At 37.4% G+C, this 23,196-nt stretch overlaps 1 protein-coding gene across 1 annotated transcript in view; it reads left to right on the top strand.

Moving 5' to 3' along the window:
* LOC134372936 (zinc finger protein 160-like) overlaps positions 1–22,631 on the top strand; it is a 32,538-nt gene extending 9,907 nt beyond the window's left edge. The window contains exons 3-5 of the mRNA XM_063090278.1: positions 10,506–10,632; positions 11,110–11,238; positions 19,735–22,631. Of these exons, the coding sequence (XP_062946348.1) occupies positions 10,506–10,632; positions 11,110–11,238; positions 19,735–20,834 (1,356 nt within the window). The 3' untranslated portion in view covers positions 20,835–22,631. The remainder of the gene's footprint in view (positions 1–10,505; positions 10,633–11,109; positions 11,239–19,734) is intronic.
* Positions 22,632–23,196: the final 565 nt, after the last annotated feature.

Genomic DNA, 23,196 nt, shown 5'->3' with positions numbered 1-23,196 from the left:
CCAGAGGATTAGGGGTGCATATAACTTTTGACTCCCCAAATACTTAGCTACTCACAGCCTACTGTTGACTGGAAGCCTTACCAATAGCATAAACAGTCAACAAATATTTTGTATGTTATATGGTTTATATACTGTATTCTTACAATGAAGTAAGATAGAGAAAAGAAAATGTTATTAAGAAAGTCATAAGAAAGAGAAAACACATTTACAGTACTGTACAGTATGTATTGAAAAAAAATCTGCGTGTAAGTGGACCTGCACACCTCAAACCCATATTTTTCAAGGGTCATCTGTATATTCTTATTCATTTCTGTTCTTAACCCCCTTTTCTCCAACAGTGTTTCCTGATGATTTTTGTGAAATATTCTTGCTTAATAACAGGTTGTAGTTTTTTTGTGCTTGTTTTTCTGTTTGTTTTTTACAAATCTCCTTTGACATGATTTTCAAACTCTCCCATAATTTCTTAAAGCACACACTGCTGCAGTATGTATTTTTTCCTATCTTAATCTGTTAAATTAATGTATAGCATTAATTAATTGCCTAAACTTGAATCATTGTTTTATTGGTGGAATAAGCTAACGAACTCCATTTGGCTTTTGTTAAGGCCTAAATATCTAAATTTAAATGGGTAAAATTATATTTATGTTTTAAAATATAGGTATTTAATAGAGACTAGTTAAAATTTCTGTATGATTTTTCATGTATCAATTTTTACTAGATTAATACAGAATAATATTGACAAAATAAGTACAATTTATATATTTTAATTTTTCAAACATGCTGAAATGCATGACTGAAATAATGATTTTAAAAATCATATAAAAATATATCATTGAATGACAATTTCTCTTATTTCAGTTAATTTAAGTGTGTGTATATGTGTATGCATGAGTGCCTAGATGCACAACCTTATGGTTTTATTAAAAGGCACAGTATTATTTAATAAATTTTATATTTTTAAAAAGTTTAAATTGTACCTTAGGTATTCAACATGGTTTTAAAGTTTTTTACACTATCACTGAATGAATTCAATAGCTCTATGAACAATAACATATTGTGTGCAGGCATGTGTGTGTGCATATAATGACCTTTTACACTGTTCCACGTTGTTATCTTTGAATATGTTTCAAGTTTTCTCAGACAATCCTCTTTCAATGTACTTTTGTTACTGTACTATGATGTGAATGATGGTACCCTCTCCCAAATTTAGATAGAGATTTAATCCACAATGCAACAGTATAAGTGCTGTGGCCTCTGGGAGGTGATTAAGTCATGAGGGCTTCCCCCTCGTGAGCAACTTTATCAAAGGCCACAAGTTTGAAGGGAGCCCTGTTTTACCTTTCCTCCTTCTGTAATATGACACAGCATGTCTTCACCTCCAGAAAATGTAACAATAAGTTGCCATTTTAGAAGTAGAAAATGGAGTCTTCACTACACAGTGAATGTGCTGGCACCTTGATCTTGGACTTCAGAGCCTCTCAAACTGTAAGAAATAAATTTCTGCTGTATATAGTTTACCCAGTCTAAGGTATTTTCTTATAGCAGCACAAATGGACTAAGATAGATACTGGTACGAGAAGTGAGATGATGCTATAACAAAGACCTAAAAATGTGGAAATGGCTTTGGAAGTGGGTGATGGGTAGATGGTGGAACACTTTTGACGTGAATGCTGGAAAAAGCCTGTATTGCCATCAGTGCAGTCTTTAGTATGATTCCTGTGAGGGCTCAGAAGAGAAGAGGTATAGAGAAAGCCTCAGTCTTAAAGATGATCTAAGTGGTCATGATCAGAATGTTGGTAGAAATTGATCTCAGTTGATCCTCAATTCTGATGAGGTCCAAGATGGAAGTAAGGAATATTTTATTGGAAACTGAAGGAAAGGCCATAATTGTTACAAAGTATCAAAGGATTTGGCTAAATTATGTCCACGTACTAGTACTTTGTGAAAGGTAGAGTTTTAGAGCAACAAAATAGGATATTTGGCAAAAGAAATTTCTCAGCAAGGTGTTCAGCTTGCTGCATGGCTTCTCTTAACTGCTTATACTCCTCTCTTTATACTAATGAGAGGAGACAGAAATGAGTTAAAGATGTAATTTATAATCGAAGGGGAAGCAGAATAAAAAGATTTGGAAAATTCTCATCATGGCCATGTAAAGAATAAACAAGCGAATTGTGGGAAGATGGCAGACTAAAGGGCACATTCTTCTGGCAAAAGACCAGGCCCACCTTCACCACCATCACAGTCGACAGTGCCATTATCCGGTCCTAGGACCATTGCCCACCTTCCCACAAAGAGGTTTGTTCCACTCCCTGCTGCTGCTGTGGTTGCCCAAACCTTGTGAGCCCCACTACGCTACTGCAGCTCCAGCTACCCTGGGCGCACATGGGGCCCCTTACGCCACTGCAGCAGAAGCCACCCCAGCCATGGTGGGCCCTTCCCCGGCCACTGCCAATTCAACTACATTGACACGAGGGTCATGAGTGGAGCTACCAAAAAGAAACTAGTGAGCATAGACCCATGTCTCAGACCTAAAACAGGTGAATTATGCTGCCCAAGTGGATGTGTACTTGGGAGTGGGAGCTACATGTGCAGCCTACATGACTTCCTTGACCCAGGGAGAGACAGGCAGAGCCCCCAGGGAGTGCAGAAACCCAAGAGAGCCTAATAGAGTACAGAAGAAAACCTCCAGCCATCAACAATCCATCCCCCCAGTAGGGGAAGCAAGGACCCAGGAGGAGCCTCTGTCTGTAGAAGTGAGAAAAGAAAAACCCCATTCAGGGCCATCCATTCAGTCTGAGGAGTCCAGTACACCCCAGTGCACCTATCAGGGTCATGGGACTCTTGCTGAAGTGCCAACCAGCCTGCCCAGGGTCATGGACCCTAGCCAAAGACCAACAGGGCACCCAGGCACTTCTCCCAGGAACTCAAAAGCTTGCCCGTGCCCTCAAAGACCCAACACAGTGTCACTAACCTCAGCAAGGAACTACTAAGCACTCCAGTGCTGAGGCCACGGAGGCACACACACACACAACTCCAACACTGAATACAGCCAAAATAACCACACAGAGGGTACACTATTTCTTTTACCCAGAACTAATACTACAATACCCTACTCAATGGTCAATATAAAACACACCTACAGGAGGGAGTCTCTCTCCTCAAAAGTCACTTCAAAGTAAGAGAAGAAGCAATTGATTTACCAGATGACCAGACATCAATGTAGAAATACTAGAAATATGAAAAATACAAGAAAATGTGACACCAACAAAGGAATACAACAATTCTCATGTACCACACCCTATACAGCAGTATACCCTTGAAACAATTGGGAAGGAATTCCAAACAACAATCTTAAGTTAACTCAATGAGATAGAAGAAGACACAAACACCACAACAAAATGAGAAAAACTATACAGGATATGAAGGAGGAAATCTACAAAGAGATAGATATCATTAAAAAAATTCAGCAAAGTCTTGGAAATTAAGGATTCACTCAACAAAATTAAGTGCTTAAGCAGCAGATTAGAGTGAGCAGAAGAATTTCTGATCTCAAAGACAGTCTTTCTGAAGTAATCCAGGTAGTCAAAAAAAAGAAAAAAGAATTTTAAAAAATTAAGGAAATGTATGAGAGCCATCAGACAACCTTAAGTGCACATACATCCAAATCATGGGTGTTCCACAAGAGGGGGAGAAAATAGAAGGCATTAAAAACTTGTTCAATGGAATAATAGTGGGAAACTTCCCAGGTATTGGGATAGATACAGACTTTTAGATTCACGAGGCTCAAAGATCCTCAAAGATGTTCAATCCAAAAGTTGTCTTTGAGACACTTTATGGTCAAACTGGCAAAACTCAAAGACAAAGAGAAAAGCAATAAGTCACCTACAAGGGAGTCCCCATCAGACTAACAGCAGATTTCTCAGCAGAAACTCTACAGGCCAGAAAAGAACAGGTGATATATTCAAATTACTAAAAGAAAAAGGTTACCACACAAGAATACTATACACAGCAAGGCTGTCCTTCAGAAATGAAGGAGAAATAGTGTATGTGCCAGACAAACATAAACTACAGGACTTCATTGCCTCACAACCACCCTTACAAGAAATCCACAAGGGAGTCCTACATCTGGAATCCAAAAAATGATATTCACCACCATGAATACACGAGAAAGAATAAAACCAACTGGTAGAACAGATATACACATGAGAAAGAAACAATATCTTACCACCTCAAAAACCAAGAAACACTGAAGAAAAACAATAAAAAGGAAAGAAAGGAACAAAAAATATTTAAAACAAGTGATCAAAATTCAATTAGGGGCTGGCCCCATGGCTCACTCAGGAGAGTGCAGTGCTGATAAAACCAAGGCCATGGGTTTGGATCCCTATATAGGGATGGCTGGTTTGCTTACTTGGAGAGCATGGTGCTGACAACATCAAGTCAAGGGTTAAGATCCCCTTACCAGTCATCTTAAAAAAAAAATTAGATGTCAGGAGTAAGACAATACTTTTCAATAACAACCCTAAATATAAATGGATCAAATTCCCCAATTAAAAGATATGCACTGGCTTATTGGATTCAAAATGTAGGCTCAACTATATACTGCCTACAAGAAACTTACCTCATCTGTGGAGTGAGGAAACCAGAAATGAGCAGCAGTTGCTATTCTTATATCAGATAAAATAGACATTAAACCAAAAACCATGAAGAGACAAAGAAGGCCATTATACAATGAAAACAGGAACTATTCAGCAAGAAGAAATAATAGCTGTAAATATATACACACCCGACACTGGAACACCTGGATATATAAAGCAAATACTGCTAGACCTAAATAGACAGACTGCAATACAATAGCAGTGGGGGAACCCAACACCCCTTTCTCAGCATTGGACAGATCTCCTAGGCAAAAAATCAACAGAAACACAGGACACAGCACATTAGACCAATTGGCTTTGGCGGACATCTACAGAACATTTCATCCGACAACTACAGATTATACTTTCTTCTCTTCACCACATGGAACATTCTCTAGGATAGACCACATGTTATGTCACAAATGAAGTCTCAATAAAATTTTTTAAATGGAAATCATTTCAAGTATCTTTTCAGACCACATCAGATTAAAGCTAGAAGTCAGTAACAAGCAAAACTCTCTAAACTATGCAAAGACATGGAAATTAAACAACATGTTCCTGAACAACCTAGGGATCTGTAGTGGATTGAATAATGTCCCCCCAAAACTCATTGAAGCTTGAATTGTGTTCTCCAAGTTTTATGTATTAGAAACTTAGCCCCTACTGTGACTGTTAAGAGGGTGGGAAATCCTATTTTGGTAATTGAAAGGCAGAGCCCTGAAGAGGTGATTGGATTGTAGGACCATGCAGTAGTGAATGGATTAAAAATGGTGGTCAGGGGTGTGGCCCTGAGAGCTTTAAAAGGAGAGGAGAGTCTGTCTTTCTTTCTGCTCTCTCTGCTTCCACCATCTTGCAATGTGAGACCCCTGGGTCACCACCAAGACCTTCACCAGATAGACTGTGGTTTTCTCAGCCTCAGAAACTGTAAGCAGTAAATTTTGTTTTTCTTTGTAAGTCACCTAGTTTCAGGTGTCTTGTTATAAGCAACAGAAATGGACTAATACAGAGTCTGAGAAGAAATTAAGCAGAAAGTCAAAAAATTTCTTGAAACTAATCAAAATAAAGATACATCATACCAAAATCTTTGGTATGCTGCAAAAGCAGTACTAACAGGGAAGTTCACTGTAATAAAAGCTTACATCAAAAGAATAGAAAGACTTCAAATAAACAACCTAACATTACACCTCAGAACTAGAAAAAAATCAAGAATGATCCAATACTAACAATAAAGACCAGAGCAGAACTAAATGAAATAGAGGTGCAAAAAATGATATGAATGGTCAATGAGGCAAAAGTTGGTTATTGAGAAGATAAACCATTAGCTAGGCTATCCAAAAAAAGAAGAGAAGACCCAAATAACAAAAATCAGTAATGAAAGGGGAGCCATAACAACCAATACCACAGAAATACAAAGAATCATTAGAGACTATTATAAACAACTATGTACCAACAAATTTGAAAACCTAGAGGGAATGGATAAATTTCTGGACACATACCAACTACCAAGACTGAGCCAGGAAGACAAACTGTCCACATGACATGATCCTATACATAGAAAAACCTAAAGAATCTATCAAAAAACTCTTAGAGGTGCAATAATCATTAGCATTTTTGTATTCCATTTATTTTTTTGATGGCTCTTGTAAACAGGCTTCTTGATTTCTTTTTCTGTTGGTTTGTTGTTGGTGTATCCAGAAAAAGAAATCAAGAAAGTAAGCCCATTTACAAGAGCAATCAAAGAAAATACCTAGGAATAAGTTAACCAAGGAGGTGAAAGATCTCTACAATGAAAACTACAAATCACTGCTGAAAGAAATTAAAGAGGACAAAAAAAGGTAGAAAGACATTCCAGGCTTATGGATTTGAAGAATTAACTATTTATTTACTTATTTGCAAGAATATGCACATTAATTCATTCAAATAACAAATACATAAACTGAATAACAGCTGAATGACAACATACTCTGTAGAAAGTAGGGCTTCAAATTTTCACAAAAACTAGAGAAGTAAAACATTAAAGTTTACATATTTCATTTTATAATCTCTACAATTATTTGAAATAGCTCTCTAAGGTGAAAAAAACTAACATTTGAAAATGTCCATACTACCGAAAACAATCTACAGATTCAATTGCAATTCCCATTAAAATACCAATGACATTCTTCACAGAAATATAAAAAAAAAATCCTAACATTCATTCACATGGAGCAACAAAAGACCCCAAGTAGCCAAAGCAATCCTGACCAAAAAAATAAAGCTAGAGGCATTACACCACCTGACTTCAAATCATACTACAAAGCTATAGTAACCAAAACAGTATGGTACTGGCATAAAAACAGACACACAGACCAATGGAATAGAATAGAGAACCCAGAAATCGACACACATACTTATGGCCAACTGATCTTTGACAAAGGCACCAAGAACATACATTGGGAAAACGACAGCCTCTTTAATAAATGGTGCTGGGAAAACTGGACATCCACATGTAGAGGAATGAAAGTAGATCTGTACTCCTCACCATATACCAAAGTCAACTCAAAAGGAATTAAAGACTTAAATTTAAGACCTGAAGCTATAAAACTACTAAGATAAAACAGGGGAAACACTTCAGGAGGCAGGACTGGGCAAAGGCACTATGAATAAGACCCCAAAAGCACAGGCAACAAAAGAAAAAATAAAGAAATGGGATTTTATCAAACTTGAAATCTTTTGCACAACAAAGGAAACAACCAAAAGCAAAAAAACCTACAGGATGAGAGAAAATATTTGCAAAGTACACATCTGATAGGGGATTAATATCCAGAGTATACAAGAAACTCAACAGTGAAAAAACAAGTAATCCAGTTAAAAAATGGGCAAAAGAGCTGAATGGACATTTCTCAAAGGAAAATGTACGAATGGTCAACAGAAACATGAAAAAATGCTCAATATCACGAAGAATCAGACAAATGCAAATTAAAACCAAAATGGGATATCATCTTATCCCAGTTAGGCTGACTACATGCAAAAGAGAATAACAAATGCTAGCAAGGATGTGGAGAAAGGGGAACCTTACTACACTGTTGGTGGGACTGTAAATTATTGTAACCATTATGGAAAATGGTATGGAGGTTCCTCAAACAACTACAGATGGAACTGCCATTTGATTGATCAGTTTCACTGCTGAGTATATACCAAAAGGAATGGAAATCTTCATGTCGATGGGATACCTACACTCCAATGTTTATCGCAGCTCTATTTACAATGGCCAAGAGATGGAACCAACATAAATGTCCATCCATGGACAACTGGATAAGGGAATAGTAGAATATGTACACAATGGAATACTCATCAGTCATTAAGGTGAATCAAACTGTCATTTGAAACAATGTGAATGACCTTGTAGAAAATCACATTAAGTGAAATAAGCCAGGCATGCATATCCTCAGTCATAAGTTGGAGTTAAAAAATAAACAAATAAAAAAGAAAGAAAAGATGCTACAATCACAGTAATATGTTGAACTTTCAAAAGGAGAGAATAGAACTGTGGTTACAGGTGGGAAAGGGGATAGGGAGAGGGGTTAGCGAGAAATTGGTACATGGTCACAAAGAATGATTACATTTTGTAATGATGAATGTAATTATCCTGATTTGATCATCACATATTGTTCATAGTTATTGATATTCAACTATGTACTCCACAAATATGTATAATCAATTATGTTTCATTAAAAATAAGGGGCCAGGGGCCGGCCCGTGGCTCAATCGGGAGAGTGCAGTGCTGATAACACCAAGGCCCCGGGTTCGGATCCCATATACGGATGGCCGGTTCGCTCACTGGCTGAGTGTGGTGCTGACAACACCAAGTCAGGGGTTAAGATCCCCTTACCGGTCATCTTTTAAAAAAATAAATAAATAAATAAGGGGCCAGCCCGTAGCTCACTTGGGAGAGTGTGGTGCTGATAACACCAAGCCAAGGCCATGGGTTTGGATCCTATGTAGGGATGGCCGGTTCACTCACTGGCTGAGCGTGGTGCTGACAACACCAAGCCAAGGGTTAAGATCCCCTTACCGGTCATCTTTAAAAAAATAAATAAATAAAAATAAAAATAAAAAATAAATTAAAAAGCATGTTTAGGAGAGAAAAACAAGGGTGTAGCCAAGCAACTCTTTGATGAGTATGTATAAATGGAAGCCACATGCCATAAATCAAAACAATAGGAAAATGACGCTAAAGGCATTTTGGAGGTCTTTGAGGCTGCTATGTCTATCACAGGCCCAGAGCGCCAGGGCGTTGAAGACAGAGTGGTTTCAAGGGAGGAGCTGGGGCACCCTTTGGACCTCAAGACTCACTGCCTGTGGCCTCTTCCAGTCTGCCCTCCATATTCCAGAGCAGTGCTCATCTGCCAACCCAGCTGAAGCTTAACTGGGCTCAGATGTGGCTCTTACTACTGCTCCAGAGGCCACAAGCCATAAACACTGGCGGCATTCACAAGGTGTTAACTCTGCAGGCACATAGTGTACACACGTGGTGGGGGCATGTCTATCTCCACCTAGATGTCAAAGGATACTTCAGAGAGCCTCAGGACTCAGGCAGAGAAATGCCACACTGGTGGGGTTGCTGCAGATAATCCATACTAAGGCATTGCCCACAGAGACAACTTATTAGGGCAATATGTAGTGGAGCTGTGGAAATGAAGCCACCACAGAGAGTCCCCAGTAGGGCAGTGTCTAGTGGATCCTTGGGAGCAGGGCCACCAATAAGACCCTACAGTTACACAGCCACTGGCATATGATCCCAGACTGGGAGAGTTTCAGGGACAGAGGTGGAATGCTATGATTTGAATGTTATTGTTTCCTGTAAAGTTCTTGTTGATATTTAATCCCCAGTGCAACAGTATTAGGAGGTGTGGCCTTTAGGAGCTCACTGGATCATGAGGACTCCATTAGATGCCCTTATAAAAGTCTTGACAGAGGGAATTCACCCCTTTTTGCCCCTTCCTCCAAGCGAGGAGGTGGTGTTCCCTCTAGAGGATGCAGCAACAAGGTGTCATCTTGGAAGCAGAGAGCAGTCTTCACTAGGCACCAATCCTGCTCACACCTTGATCTTTCTTGGACTTCCCAGACATCAAAACCATGAGAAATAAACATCTTTTGTTCAAAAATTATCTAGTCTGTGGTATTTTATTATAGCAGCACAAACAGAATAAGACGTACTGTATCCATTATTTAACTGTTTGTTTCTTTAGGTTTAGTGTTAAAGCCCAAACACCTGGGTTCAGGTACTTTCTCTGCCATTTTTAGGTGTTTGACCTGAGGCAAGTTTCTTAGAGTGTCTATGACACAGTTAACTCTTCAATAGTATGGGAACAGGTCTTTCTCTGATGGGCTATTGTGTTGTTATATGAAATTAGTACATGTAAAGCATTTGGAGTGATGCCTTGCGCATGGGAAGTGTTCAAAAACTTCAGTCATTGCTATTGTGATGATGGTTGTCAGGTTTTAGACTCTGACCTTTGTTTAAAGCCACTGTGGACTTTGTCATCCTGAAGATACCACTCTTGCTGTACCTCATGTAGATACTGAATATCACTTGGTGTGTTGAACATAATACCTTACACTTCTGTAGAGTTAATCCTGTGTTCATTTTTCTATTTCTTGCATTATTTACAATAAGGAGAAATCCAAACTTATTTATAGGATATCATAACCTTCCATATAATTTATAACATTCCAAAATAAGGGACACATAACTTTCTCATAAACAATTTACACAAATTATGTGAAAAAAACACATCTTGAATCAGTTCTCTATTCTCTTCTCATATTGCGTGAACATAAGAACTCTCCCCATGGCCCCTTGGTGAAATGTGTTTTTTATTTCAGAGTTTTTTGACATTCAGGGATGTGGCCATAGAATTCTCTCAGGAAGAGTGGAAATACCTGGACTCTGCTCAGAGGATTTTATACAGGGATGTGATGTTGGAGAACTACAGGAACCTAGTCTCCCTGGGTGAGGATAACTTCCCTCCAAGTGTCTGGAATCTGCCCTTCTGTATCTTTGCATTTTCCCTTGTGTGCCTTTTAAGAACTCCTGCATGGCATGACTAAGGTTGAAGCTGTATTGACTCAGAACTGAATAACTCCATAACGTGGCATCTGGATTTTAACTGTTTTCTTCAGATGTTCTACCACCTTCATTATACAGCAGTGGTGGTTTCAGAGTTTACATGTGCATGAAACCTTATGGCAGAGTTTAAAATATCCAATTCACTGTTTTCAACTTCTCTGCTTGTGATTCAGTAGTTCTTGGAAGTTAGCTAGATGTCTGCATATTATAGTGTTCCCTAAGCATTCAGAAGGAGGCAATCAGTAGATAAATAAGTAAAATATTTTCCTAAATCCATCTGTAATATATTCTCTATTCAGCTGAACAAAGGATTGAGATTCTGGAAAAGTCACAGCACATCATGTTTCTTTTTATAAGCAGGAATCTCTCCTTTTGACCTCAGTGTTATCTCCATGTTGGAACAAGGGAAAGAGCCCTGGTGTATGGACAGCCAAGTGACATTAGCAAGAAACCCAAATGGGTGGGAATGTATCAAAGGTGTGAACACAGGTAAGAGCTGGGACGGGCACAGTGGAAGACACACCATTAAATAGTGTTTGGGAAACTGTCCACAAGTGGGAGAGTCCTGTGGGAAAACAAAAGTTCATTTCCTGTAAGCTCTCAAAGGAAATTTTTCTTTTTCCTCACATCACTATTCTTCAGAGGTGTACCTGTTTATCTTTTCATCCTCCAGTGATGCTGCAGCTCAAAAAGAGACAAAGGCAAAAGTCAGTATCACAGTGGACAACACTTTGTCATCTGGCTTCTGTAACTCTTTGATCCCTTCACTCTGGCCAGCAGGGGAAGGGCCATTTCAAAGGGGTCTCTTTCCACCTTGGTCTCTTCTTCTGTACTTTATTCCATCTGATGTTTGATTCTTAGTTTATGTAGATCAGAGCCGAGGCATCTGTAGTCCTGACATCTGGACCTATCCTTATTCTATCCCTATTTTATGCGTTTGGAAGACCTGTTCAGGAGATGGGAAACATTGGCTGTTCCTCCTTTGCATCTGGGGCCCCAGAAACTGCACAGAGCTATCTCAAGCTCTCTCTGCCTGTTGAGGTCCCTTAGCCATTTCTTCTTTTCTTGCCAGTCTTCTCAGCTGTGTATAACAGGGAAGTGAGTTGGATTTTCTGAGATTGTTAGCAGAATTGTAAAGACAGTCGACACAGAGGTCCTCTCTGATTCACAGAGCTACAAGAGGAGCATATCTCAGGCTTTCAGGCCCTTAGTGTGGAGTCTGTGAGCAGAGCACAGAGTCCTATCTCAAGATCCCACAAAATCTGACCCTCCTAGGTTATATTTTTCTGTTTTTCTTCCAGTGTTCTACCTAGTATGGGAATACAGAAAAACCTTGGCTTTTCCTGATTTTGCATTCTTAGTTTTGTCTAACTTTGCTTTTGAAATCTGGTTTTGATAAACACATTCCTGGGGCTGGCCCGTGGCTCACTCGGGAGAGTGCGGTGCTGATAACACCAAGGCCCCGGGTTCGGATTCCATATACGGATGGCCGGTTCGCTCACTGGCTGAGCATGGTGCTGACAACACCAAGTCAAGGGTTAAGATCCCCTTACCGGTCATCTTTAAAAAAATAAAATAAAAAAAATAAATAAATAAATAAACACATTCCTAGGTTCTAACATGTCATTCTTTTTTTCCCTGCTCTAATAACCCACTGGTTGAGTACAACTTCCTGTGGACTTTCTCATGGGGTAGTTTTACTGGGTAACAGAAAATTCTTGAAGGAGAACACTTTGACAAGTGTGTTTCAATTTCATCCTGCTACATACAGAGATGGTCTTTGAAGCCACTGAGTGGTTTGCATGTCCCATGACATTCAGATAGAAAGTATCACACAAAGCTGACTGATGAGTAGAGAGTTTCTAGTTGACTTTTTGGTTTTTAAGAAGTGTCACAAAAGATTCTCTCTAGGGACTGTGACAATGTTGATCTTCCTTTTTGAGCAGCAATAAATGGTATAGGAATTTCTCCTAGGGAAGACATTGTTCAAGTACACAATTTGTCTTTTTGAGGCTGTGTACAAAACCATTCTTTCTGCCAGATTTTTCCTGCCCAGTATGTATCATCAATCATTCTCCTACAATGAATTTGAGTTAGATGCCCTTTGTTGAGGGAGCTGATGGATCTGAACTAGGCCTACATTTTTTAAGTCTACCATAATTTGTTTTGTTTAATCCACTGCTACTTTCATCTTGTACATTTTCATGTTGTATAAATGAACTTGATTTTTATTTCATTATTAGTTTCATATTTTTAAGGATACTCGGTGTTCTTTCTTTGATGTCTGCTATGTGTGGTACTGTTGTATGAGGGAATGCATATTGTTTTATATATTTTACAGGAAGATTTCCTTGTTTAGTGCAGTGTATGGCTCAGCAGCAGTTTCCCTAAAACCTACACACACTCCAGAATATTTTGATAAGGTAGTTTTAGTTTCTCCTTTCACTTCTGTTTTTGCTGACTTATTTCCTACTATGAAAGGTCATTTGTCAATTAAATCTATTACAGTTTTTAAATTGGAAATATTTGATCTTGAGAATGTGTTTTGTTTTGTCTTTTATGCAGTTATTGTCTTTTTTTGTTTGTTTTTGGAGGCTGGTCGGTAAGGGGATCTGAACCCTTGACATTGGTCTTATAACACTGCACTCTAACCAACTAAGCTAAATGGCCAGTCCATATTTTTTAAGAAGTTACTGTCTTTTTTTTTTTTTTCTTTTAAAAGATGACCAGTAAGGGGATCTTAACCCTTGACTTGGTGTTGTCAGTTAACTGACCATCCCTATATGGGATCCGAACCTGTGGCCTTGGTGTTATCAGCACCACACTCTCCCGAGTGAGCCACAGGCTGACCCAAGAAGTTACTGTCTTAATGTGAGATATACCATCAAATGGATTGGCCATACTTTGTTATATAAGATACATTGCTTTTTCTATAGTGTTTTCAACTGTCTAAAAATAAATTGTTGGGTTTTTTTGGGGGGGGGAAGAAGATATAACAACCACAATTACTTGAAGTTGATACGACAAGCAAACAGAAAGGACATTGTTGGGGGGGGGAGGGAGGAGGGAGGGAGGTTTTGGTGATGGGGAGAAATAATCAGCCACAATGTATATCGACAAAATAAAATTTAAAAAAATAAAAAATAAAAAATAAAAAAATTAAGAAAATTAAAAAAAAATTTAAAAATTGTTGGGTTTTTTAATATTTCACTAGTGTTTCTTTTCTGGATCAAGTACTACATTCTAATAATTATTCTCCCTGTCTAGCTTCATCATGGTCATCTTGGTATACTAAATTAATATAAAGATCTCTATTTTATAAGAAACTTAACCCATTTATTGCATGTCAATAACTTCCACTGTTGTTTATAAAGCCTATATTTTTTGCTTTTTATGTATAGCCTTTTTAATGTTAAGTTAGTTTCATTCTATTCCTAGTTTGTAGAGTGTTTTCATAATGAAAGGGTGTTGATGTTTTTCAAATTACTTTTCTGCATTAACTAAGATGATCAAGTGGTCTTTTCCTTCCTTCTGTTAATGTGGAATATTACATTCATCATATCAGGTTGCAGCATCCTTGCATTCCAGAAATAATGCTTTTAATGTATTGTTGTATTTGGTTAGCTGTTATTTTGTTCAGGATTTTTGCATCAGCATTCATCAGGGATATTGCTATATGGATTTCTTTTCTTTGTCTGGCTTTGGTATCAGGGTAATGCCAGCCTCATAGAATGAATTTGAAAGTGTTCCCTCTGGTTTTTGAAAGACTTCGAGGATTGTTTAACTGTTTCATTGAATTCTCTACTGAAGCTCTGTGGTCTTGGGCTTTTCTTTATTGGTAGGCTTTTCATTACTGATTCAACCTTCTGATAAGTTATAGGTCTGTTCAGGTACTCTGTTTCTTCATATTTCCATGTTCATGGGTTATGTTTTTCTTGAAATTTATCTATTTCTTCTTGATTATTGAATGAAGGAAAAAGTACACAATATAAGTGTTTTCTATACTCAGGAACAATCAACACAGAAGGCAGACTTCTGTGATCCAATGTGTGGGGGTTTCTGTCCACTGGCAAGGAAATAATCAATTCTGTGGTGGACACCAACTGGGTGTCCTCTAATTCAATTCTTTTGTTTGTTTGTTTGGTTTCTGGTTTCTTGCTTTCTTTTTTTTTTTTGGCATCTGGCTAGTACGGGGATCTGAACCCATGACCTTGGTATTATTAGGCTACGCTCTAACCAACTGAACTAGCCAGCCAGCCCCTCTAATTCAATTCTGACACTATGTACCTGGAGACAGTGTAACATCCCAGAAGTTTAGGGCTTAGCCTGCAAGACTGCCCCCACTTCAGATGCCAGTCACAAACCCAGACTTCTGGAACTTCTCACCATCCAGCTGTAAATTGGAATTTTCACAGCCCCATCCTTGGGTTCAGTTGATTTGCTGCGTGGCTCAGGAAACACTTACTTAGGGTTACCCATTTATTATAAAGGATATTACAAAGGATACAGATGAAGAGATGCGTAGGGCAAGGTATGGGGCACCATACTCCAGAAACCTCCATGTGTTCAGCTATCTGGAAACTACTTGAACCCTGTGCTCTTGGGTTTTTATGAAATAGTCATTATGTAGACATTATTAAAGCATGAATAACTATGTAGAAATATGATTAGACAAAAAAGGTATGATTAACACTTATAGACTGGGTGGGGAAACCCTACAAAACCTGTTTGTTCATATTCTTCTTTGCCTCTCTGTGTAGCATTCCTTCCTCCCAGGTATGGTGCGGGACCCCTTCTCAAAGGGGATCTTATGACTTATAATCAAATAAGGTAGGCCAGAGAATTTCTTTATGGCCAGCTCCAAGACAGAAAGGCAGAGGAAGGTTAGAAAAGCCAGGAACATGGACAAAAACCAAAATATACATATAATATCACAAATATACATGCAATATCAATTATCCTATTTGTTAGCATACTTGTCCATAGTATTCTCTTAAAAGCCTTTTTACTTGTATAAAGTCAGTTGTAATGTTTCCTCTGCCATTTCTAATTTTACTTATTTGGGTCATGTCTTTTTTTTTTTTTTTTGGTTAGTCATTTCTCTTTTTTCGGGATTATCCATTTTATTGATCTTTTCAAAAAATATAGTCTTATTTTCATGCTTTTCTGTTCTCTTATCTCTCTAATCTTTGTTATTTTCTTCCTTCCGCTATCTTTGGGTTTAATTTTTTTTTTCTAGTTTATTCAGTTGTAAAGTTAGTTTTTTGAATACAGATCTTCTATTTTACAAACTATAGAAATGATCCCTGAAAGTATAGTCTTCAGATCTTCTATTTTAATGTAAGCATTTATTCCTGTAAGTTTCCTATGTTAGGTCAGTTTTTGCTGCATCCCGTAAATTTTCGTGTGTTGTGTGTGTTTTTTTTTTTTTCCTTTGTTACAACATATTTTCTAATTTTGCTTTTATTTCTAATTTGACACATTAGTTGTTTAAGAGTATGTTAATTTCCATATATTTGTGCTTTTTCCAGTTTTCTTCTGCTGTTCTCTAGTTTTTATTCCATTATGATGGGAAAAGAAACTATGATTTTGGTCATTTAAAATTTTTTAAGAGTTGGTTTTTCTTCTTAAATGTGGTCTATTCTGGAGTATGTTCCATATGCAAATAAAAAAATTTGTATTCTGCTATTTTGTGATGATGTGTTCTGTATATGTCTAGTAGGTCAACTTGATATGTAGTATTGTTTAAGTCCTCTATTTCCTTATTTTTCTTCTGTCTGGTGGTTTTTTCTGTGAGTAAAAGTGAGCCTTGAAGTTTCCTAACATTACAGTGGAGCTGTCTAGTTTTCCTTTCAGTTCTTTTAATTTTTTTTGTATATTGAGGAGCTCTAATATTAGTTGCATACATATTTATAATTGCTATATTTTCTTGGTGAAGCGATCCTTTTATTATTACATAGTGTTCTTTTTCTCTCCCAACAGTTTTTCATGTAACATCTATTTTTACTGATATTAGCATAGCCCGCCACCTGTGGCTTCTTTCTGTTACCATTCACAGGGAATATCTTTCTTTATTCTTTTAATTCAGCGTAGGTGTGTGTCCTTAGAATTAAAGTGAGTCTCTTGTGGATAGCACGTACGTGTACCCTGTTTTTTAATCCATTCAGCCAATCTTTGTCTTTTGATTGTGGAGTTTAAACCGTTTACAAGTAGTTACTGATTGGGAAGGACTTACAACTGCCATCTTGTTAAATGTTTCTGTTTATTTTGTAGATTTTTTTGTCCCTCATTTCTCCCACTGCCTTCTTTTTGGTTTCATTGAGTTTTTTTACTGATGTGCTTTGATTCCCATCTTATTTCCTTTTGTGCATATCTTATAGATATTTTCTTTGTGGTTACATTGCAATTACATAAAACATCTTAAAATTATAACATTCTATATTAAACTGATAACAACCTAACTCAATTACATACAAAAACTATTCTTTTACAAGCCAGTTTGCCTTTTATGTTGTTGATAGTGCAACAAATTACTTCCATATAAATTGTATTCCCATTAACGTATATTTATGCCTTGGCAGTAGTCTCTTGTGAGCTTTGTTTCTCCTAACAGATTTCTGCCCAGTGTGCCAGGGGTTCTCTCTCATTCCTCACCAAAGTCTTCTTGCGTTGCTATACTGCCGATAAATTTTCATTGTATCTGTATATGTGTTTACAGAATGAACGAAATCCTTCTTCTCTCCATGGCTATTTTTAGGTTTTTGTTTCAGGGTTGTACTATAAGAACAGTTTTGCACGTATTTCCTGTAATATACATATAGGATGTCTTGAGTATGGGCAAGGAAATAGAACTCATGGGACATTTAATTTGATCAGCTTGATAGCAGATATTGTAAGAGACATAAACCTACTTTCTGCCCACGACATCTCACATTCTCCCTTTTAAGTCTCTTCCATTAGTGCCCCACACCCATAATATAATTTCTGTGTTTAAGTATGGGTCAGTATAGCAGTATTTGCTGAATTAGTTCCTCTTATCTTCCAAGGTCAGAATTTTTACTATTTTTGTACAATTATATTCCCACAGCTATGCAAGTGTAAATGCTGCTCTTCCACGCTCATTATTCCCTGCCCTCCTCTCTTGCTCTTCCTCCATCCTCATCTTTCTTCCCATAGTACCTTGAACTGGATAGGCTATACTGTTTTTTACCAGCATATTAATTTTGTGTTCCTGAAGCCCCAATTTTTGCAGCTTCCTGTTCTTGTTTGTTAAATAGTAATAATTTACCTCAAGGCTTTTAAAACAAGTTAATGCTGTTAATTACTTAGAATATCACTTATTTTATAGAAAACATGCAAAAGGTTTTTGTTTAATAAGGTATATTGGATGTTTGTCATACTTATGATGAGATGGTCCACTGCCTGTCTTAGTCACCTAGGCCTGCCATAAGAAATGCCATAGATTGGGTAACTTAAAGAACAGAAATTTACTTTTCACAGATCTGGAGGCTGAAAGTCCAACATCTAGGTGCCAGCTAATTTGGTTCCTGATAAGGGGCCTCTTCCTGGTTTACCTTGGCTCTCTTCCTATGTGCTAACATGGTGGAAAGATCGGGAGGAAGCAAGCTGCTTTTTGTCTCTTTTTTTTTTTTAAAAGATGACCGGCAAGGGGATCCTAACCCCCGACTTGGCGCCGCCAGCACCACACCCAGCCAGCGAGTGAACCGACCATCCGTATATGGGATCCGAACCCGGGGCCTTGGTGCCATCAGCACCACACTCCACCGAGTGAGCCACGGGCCGGCCCCTTTTTGTCTCTTTTAATCCCGTTCTTGAGATCCATCCCACACTCATGTCCTAATTGCCTCCCAAAAGCCTAACCTCCAAATACAGTCATGTGCTGGGTAATGATGGGGATACATTTTGTGAACTGCATCTTTAGGCAGTTTATTCATTGTGAGAACATCTTAGAGTGTACTTAAACAGACCTAGATGATATGGCTAAGATATGTTAGGGGACCACCATTTGATATGGGGTCCATCGTGGGCTGAAATGTCGTTCTGTGGCTCAGGACTGTTCATTCACATTGAGGATTAGGTCCTCACCATATGAATTGTGGTGGACACAAATATTCACATGATAACAGCTTGCACTATATGTTTCTGTTTTTATTTTCCAGTATGTTCCAAACAATGTTGTCTCTGATCTTAGTTCATAAATTTTCTAGTGCAATAAAGTTGTATAACTGTGGTTACTTATTACCTGCCATCTAGTCATGGGTTGTTAGAATGTTTTATTTATTAATTTTTTTAATGGTTTATAGATGATGATTTTTCAATGTGCGTTATGCAATATAGCTGACATGTACCACTTGTTAATGTTGCAAATGTCTGTTCTGCATGAGTCTGGATAGTTTTATAATAAGTATTTAAAAAATCTTTATAACATCATTTTCTTAATTTTTTTTTTCATTTTTTCAGTACAGTTTTTGGTTTACCCTTCTAAATTGCCATTTATTTAGATTATTCATCAGATGAGTTTATTGTGGATTATTTACCATTACAGTATATTGTGCTTTGCTTTAGCATTGACTTTTGCACAGCAAATATGAAGTGGATATATATATATGTAATATAACTTTTTCTCTTTAAATATGATGGAATCATATGTTTAACACTAATTGGTGTGTGCTTTGAGGTCACTGTGGAAATGTCGCCTTTCTTTTATTGCTTGTATATGTTTGCACAACATTACTGTTTCTGTCATAGGATGTTCGAAACTAGGCTTCCCTAAAATTAATTTGAATTGCATGTAATCACTTTTTTTTTTTACTAAAGAGCTCTATTCCTTCTGTGTTTCTAAAAATTGAATATCATGTTTGGAAAGTTTTATAACTCTATTTAGTATATATACATTTTCCATATGAAATATTTATATACTAATCTTTAATTAATAGGAAACCCATGTTTTATTATATCTTGCAGATACAACTCCTAAATGTGGGATCAAGGAATTACCACCAATAAATAATAGTAATGCAGGAGAAATATTCCAAACAGTTATGTTGGAAAGACATGGAAAGCATGACACAGATTTTTACTTTAGGGGGATAAAGAAAAATATACATGACTTTGAGTTTCAATGGAGAGAGGCTGGAAAAGATTATAAAGGAGTCCCTATGACCCATAAAAAAAATCTCACTGATAGAAGAGACCTACATGGAGAAGTGGATGCAGGAAACAGGCCTATTAAAAATAAGCTTGGCTTTCAGTCACTTCTAGCTGAACTGCAGAAATTTCAAATTGAAGGGAAAATTTATGAATGTAATCAAATTCAGAAGACAAACAGTGTTTCCTCAGTTTTACCACTTCAAAGACTCCTTCCTAGTGTGCACACCTACATCTCTAATAAGTATGGCAACGATTTCATGCACCCTTTATTACTTGCACAAGACCGGGAAACACACATCAGGGGAAAACCCTACAAATGTAATGAGTGTGGGAAAGTCTTTAATCAGGACTCACTCCTCCATAGGCATCAGATAAACCATAAAGGAGAAAAACCATATCAATGTGATGTATGTGGCAAGGTCTTCAATTTCAGGTCAAATCTTGCAGTTCATCTGATAATTCATACAGGAGAGAAACCATATCAATGTGATATATGTGGCAAGGTCTTTAGTCGAAAGTCATATCTTGCAAGTCACCGGAGAATTCATACTGGAGAGAAACCATACAAATGTAATGAATGTGGCAAAGCCTTTACTCGAAGTTCTACCCTTGTAATTCACCAGAAAACTCATACTGGCGAAAAACCTTACAAATGTAATGAGTGTGGCAAAGCCTTTAAGCGGGGCTCATTCCTCACTGCACATCAGATAATTCATACTGGGGAGAAACCATACCAATGTGATGTGTGTGGCAAGGTCTTCAATTACAGTACAAACCTTTCCATTCATCAGAGAATTCATACTGGAGAGAAACCATACAAATGTAATGAATGTGGCAAGGTCTTCAGTTATCACTCATCCTTAGCACGTCATCGGAACATTCATACTGGAGAGAAACCTTTCAAATGTAATTAATGTGGCATGGTCTTTGGTAACTACTCATACCTAGCACGTCATCGGAGCATTCATACTGGAGAGAAACCTTATAAATGCAATGAGTGTGGCAAAGCCTTTAGGGTGCGTTCAACCCTAGTTAGGCATCAGATCAGCCATACTGGAGAAAAGCCATAGAAGTGTATTGAATGTGGCAAGACCTTTGGACAGTGGTCCTCCCTCAAGAGACACCAAAGAATTCATCCTGGAGAGAAACCTTACAAATGTAATGAATGTGGCAAATCCTATTTTCATTGCTCAGGCATCACTAAACATCAGAAAAAACAAACTGGAGAGAACCTTACAGATACACTGAATGTGACAAGGCCTTTAGACATTGTCTTAACATCTAAGTTCACTAAATAATTCATGCTTGTATATGCAGCGAATATAGTAAAGTTTTAAACTAGTGCTCACTACTCACTAGGCATAAGAATATACATCCTGGACAGAAACAACAAAAACAATATGTGTGGCAAGAATTTTACCTAAAGGACAAAACTTGTGGATCTACAGAGAATTCAAAATGAAGGGACATTTTACAAATAAATGTATGTGGCAGAGCCTTTATCAGAGTTTAATCATTACTCAACAAAAGAGAGTTCACTACAAGGAGAACTCATGTAAATGTATGTGGCAGAAGCTTTACCCTGGCATCACAACTCACTAGACATCAGAACATACATCTGTGATGAAAGCACACAATGTAATGGGCATGCTATGGCTTTTACTCAGAGATCAAAAGTGAAACATCATAGTATTCATATACTGGAGAGCAATCTTGCAAACGTAATGAATTTGGTAAGGCTTTTTATCAAATATTCACACCTTTGGGGTCACAAGAGAATTTATACAAGAGAGAAACCATGCAAACATGCTGACCTTAGAAAGGCTTTAAGCAACAGTGTATCCTCAGGCTTCACCAAATTATTCATACTGGAGAGAAACCTTATATATGTAATGAATAGGTAATTTTTTTAACCAATTCTCACAATGGAGAAATCATAGTAGGGATAACTAAGTCTGCTCTTCCAAGATTGATCTGAAATACGTAGCACATAATAACTACAAGTCAAAATATGTTAAAACTCATGACTTCATGTATATCAAAAGAGGAAGAGCATGTGTAGGAATGGCCAATTCAGCTTATGAAATATCGTATTCAATTATCTGCAGTTTCTTGAAAAGGCTACATTACTAATTGTGACTTTCAGCCTGAAGTTTGAAGTATATTGATATACTTTTCTTACAGGCTTTTCATTGTCTCCGGGAGGGAATCAGTAAGATGAGAAGGCCTGCTTCATTAGGTATGGTTCCTTCATGTCCACTTGCCCTAGAAAATCAAGGACACTGAATTTTAAAATTCAATATTGTGTGAATTTAAGAGCATGGGGGAGGGGCAGGAATTACTTAAATGTATGATGTAAGTCATGCTTAATGTATTTAGGGTACCCTTTCCAGGCAGAGGGCACTTTGGAAACAACTGACCATGAAACAGCAGGCTAGGCTAGGGGTTTTCGTGGAGGAGAGTGACAGGTTACTAGAGACTAATTATGTGGTAGAAATGGTGCAGGGGAAATGGTGGTCACCTTCTCCATTGAATATCAGTAGCTGTTTATATCACTCATTAATGAAAGATTAGTCTTATTTTGGGAAATTGAAGAGAAGCAGTTATCAGAAGGAGAGTTTAATTGAAAGAACCAGAATAGCATATTCATGAGTGGGATTCACATGGAACCACTGGCATTCCATTTTACTACTGTTTTATTCATAATGTATCATAGGTCTCACAGTTTAATAAAATTTAATCATTTTTTTTAATGTCAATGAATCACATTTCTTCTACCAATACAGTTTCATCCCACTGACATCCAGCATAGTAAATAAAAATATAATGATACATACAAGACAAAGTCCCCAATATTCCAACTGTAGTTTGTGGCAAGGAGGTAATCTCCATTGTCACATGCCAGGAGGCCATTGCACCACCTCCTGCTTGCTGGTATTCATATAGAGAGCCAGAAGATCTTGCAGGGAAACATGGAGTTTGCTACATTTACCATGGCAACTGATACCCAATATCCTCCACTGAGAATTCGTTCCCATCCAAAATTATTTATTAAGTATCTTTCCATTTAATAAGTGATTTCTTAAGTTTGCATATATACTCATATTATCCTTTATATCACATGTAGACTAAGAATCACTATTATAAATGCTTTCTGTATAATAACTGATTGAATCTTTGACTCTTTGAAATAAGTACTCATGTTATCTTGATTTCACAAATGAGGAATCCTAAGACAAAAACAGGTTAAAATACTCATCCAATCATATTCCAGTA

Source organism: Cynocephalus volans, chromosome 3 (genome assembly GCF_027409185.1).
Source record: "Cynocephalus volans isolate mCynVol1 chromosome 3, mCynVol1.pri, whole genome shotgun sequence".
Lineage (NCBI taxonomy): Eukaryota > Metazoa > Chordata > Mammalia > Dermoptera > Cynocephalidae > Cynocephalus > Cynocephalus volans.
Note: the sequence above shows the minus strand (reverse complement) of the source record. Positions and strands in the feature narration are given on the sequence as shown.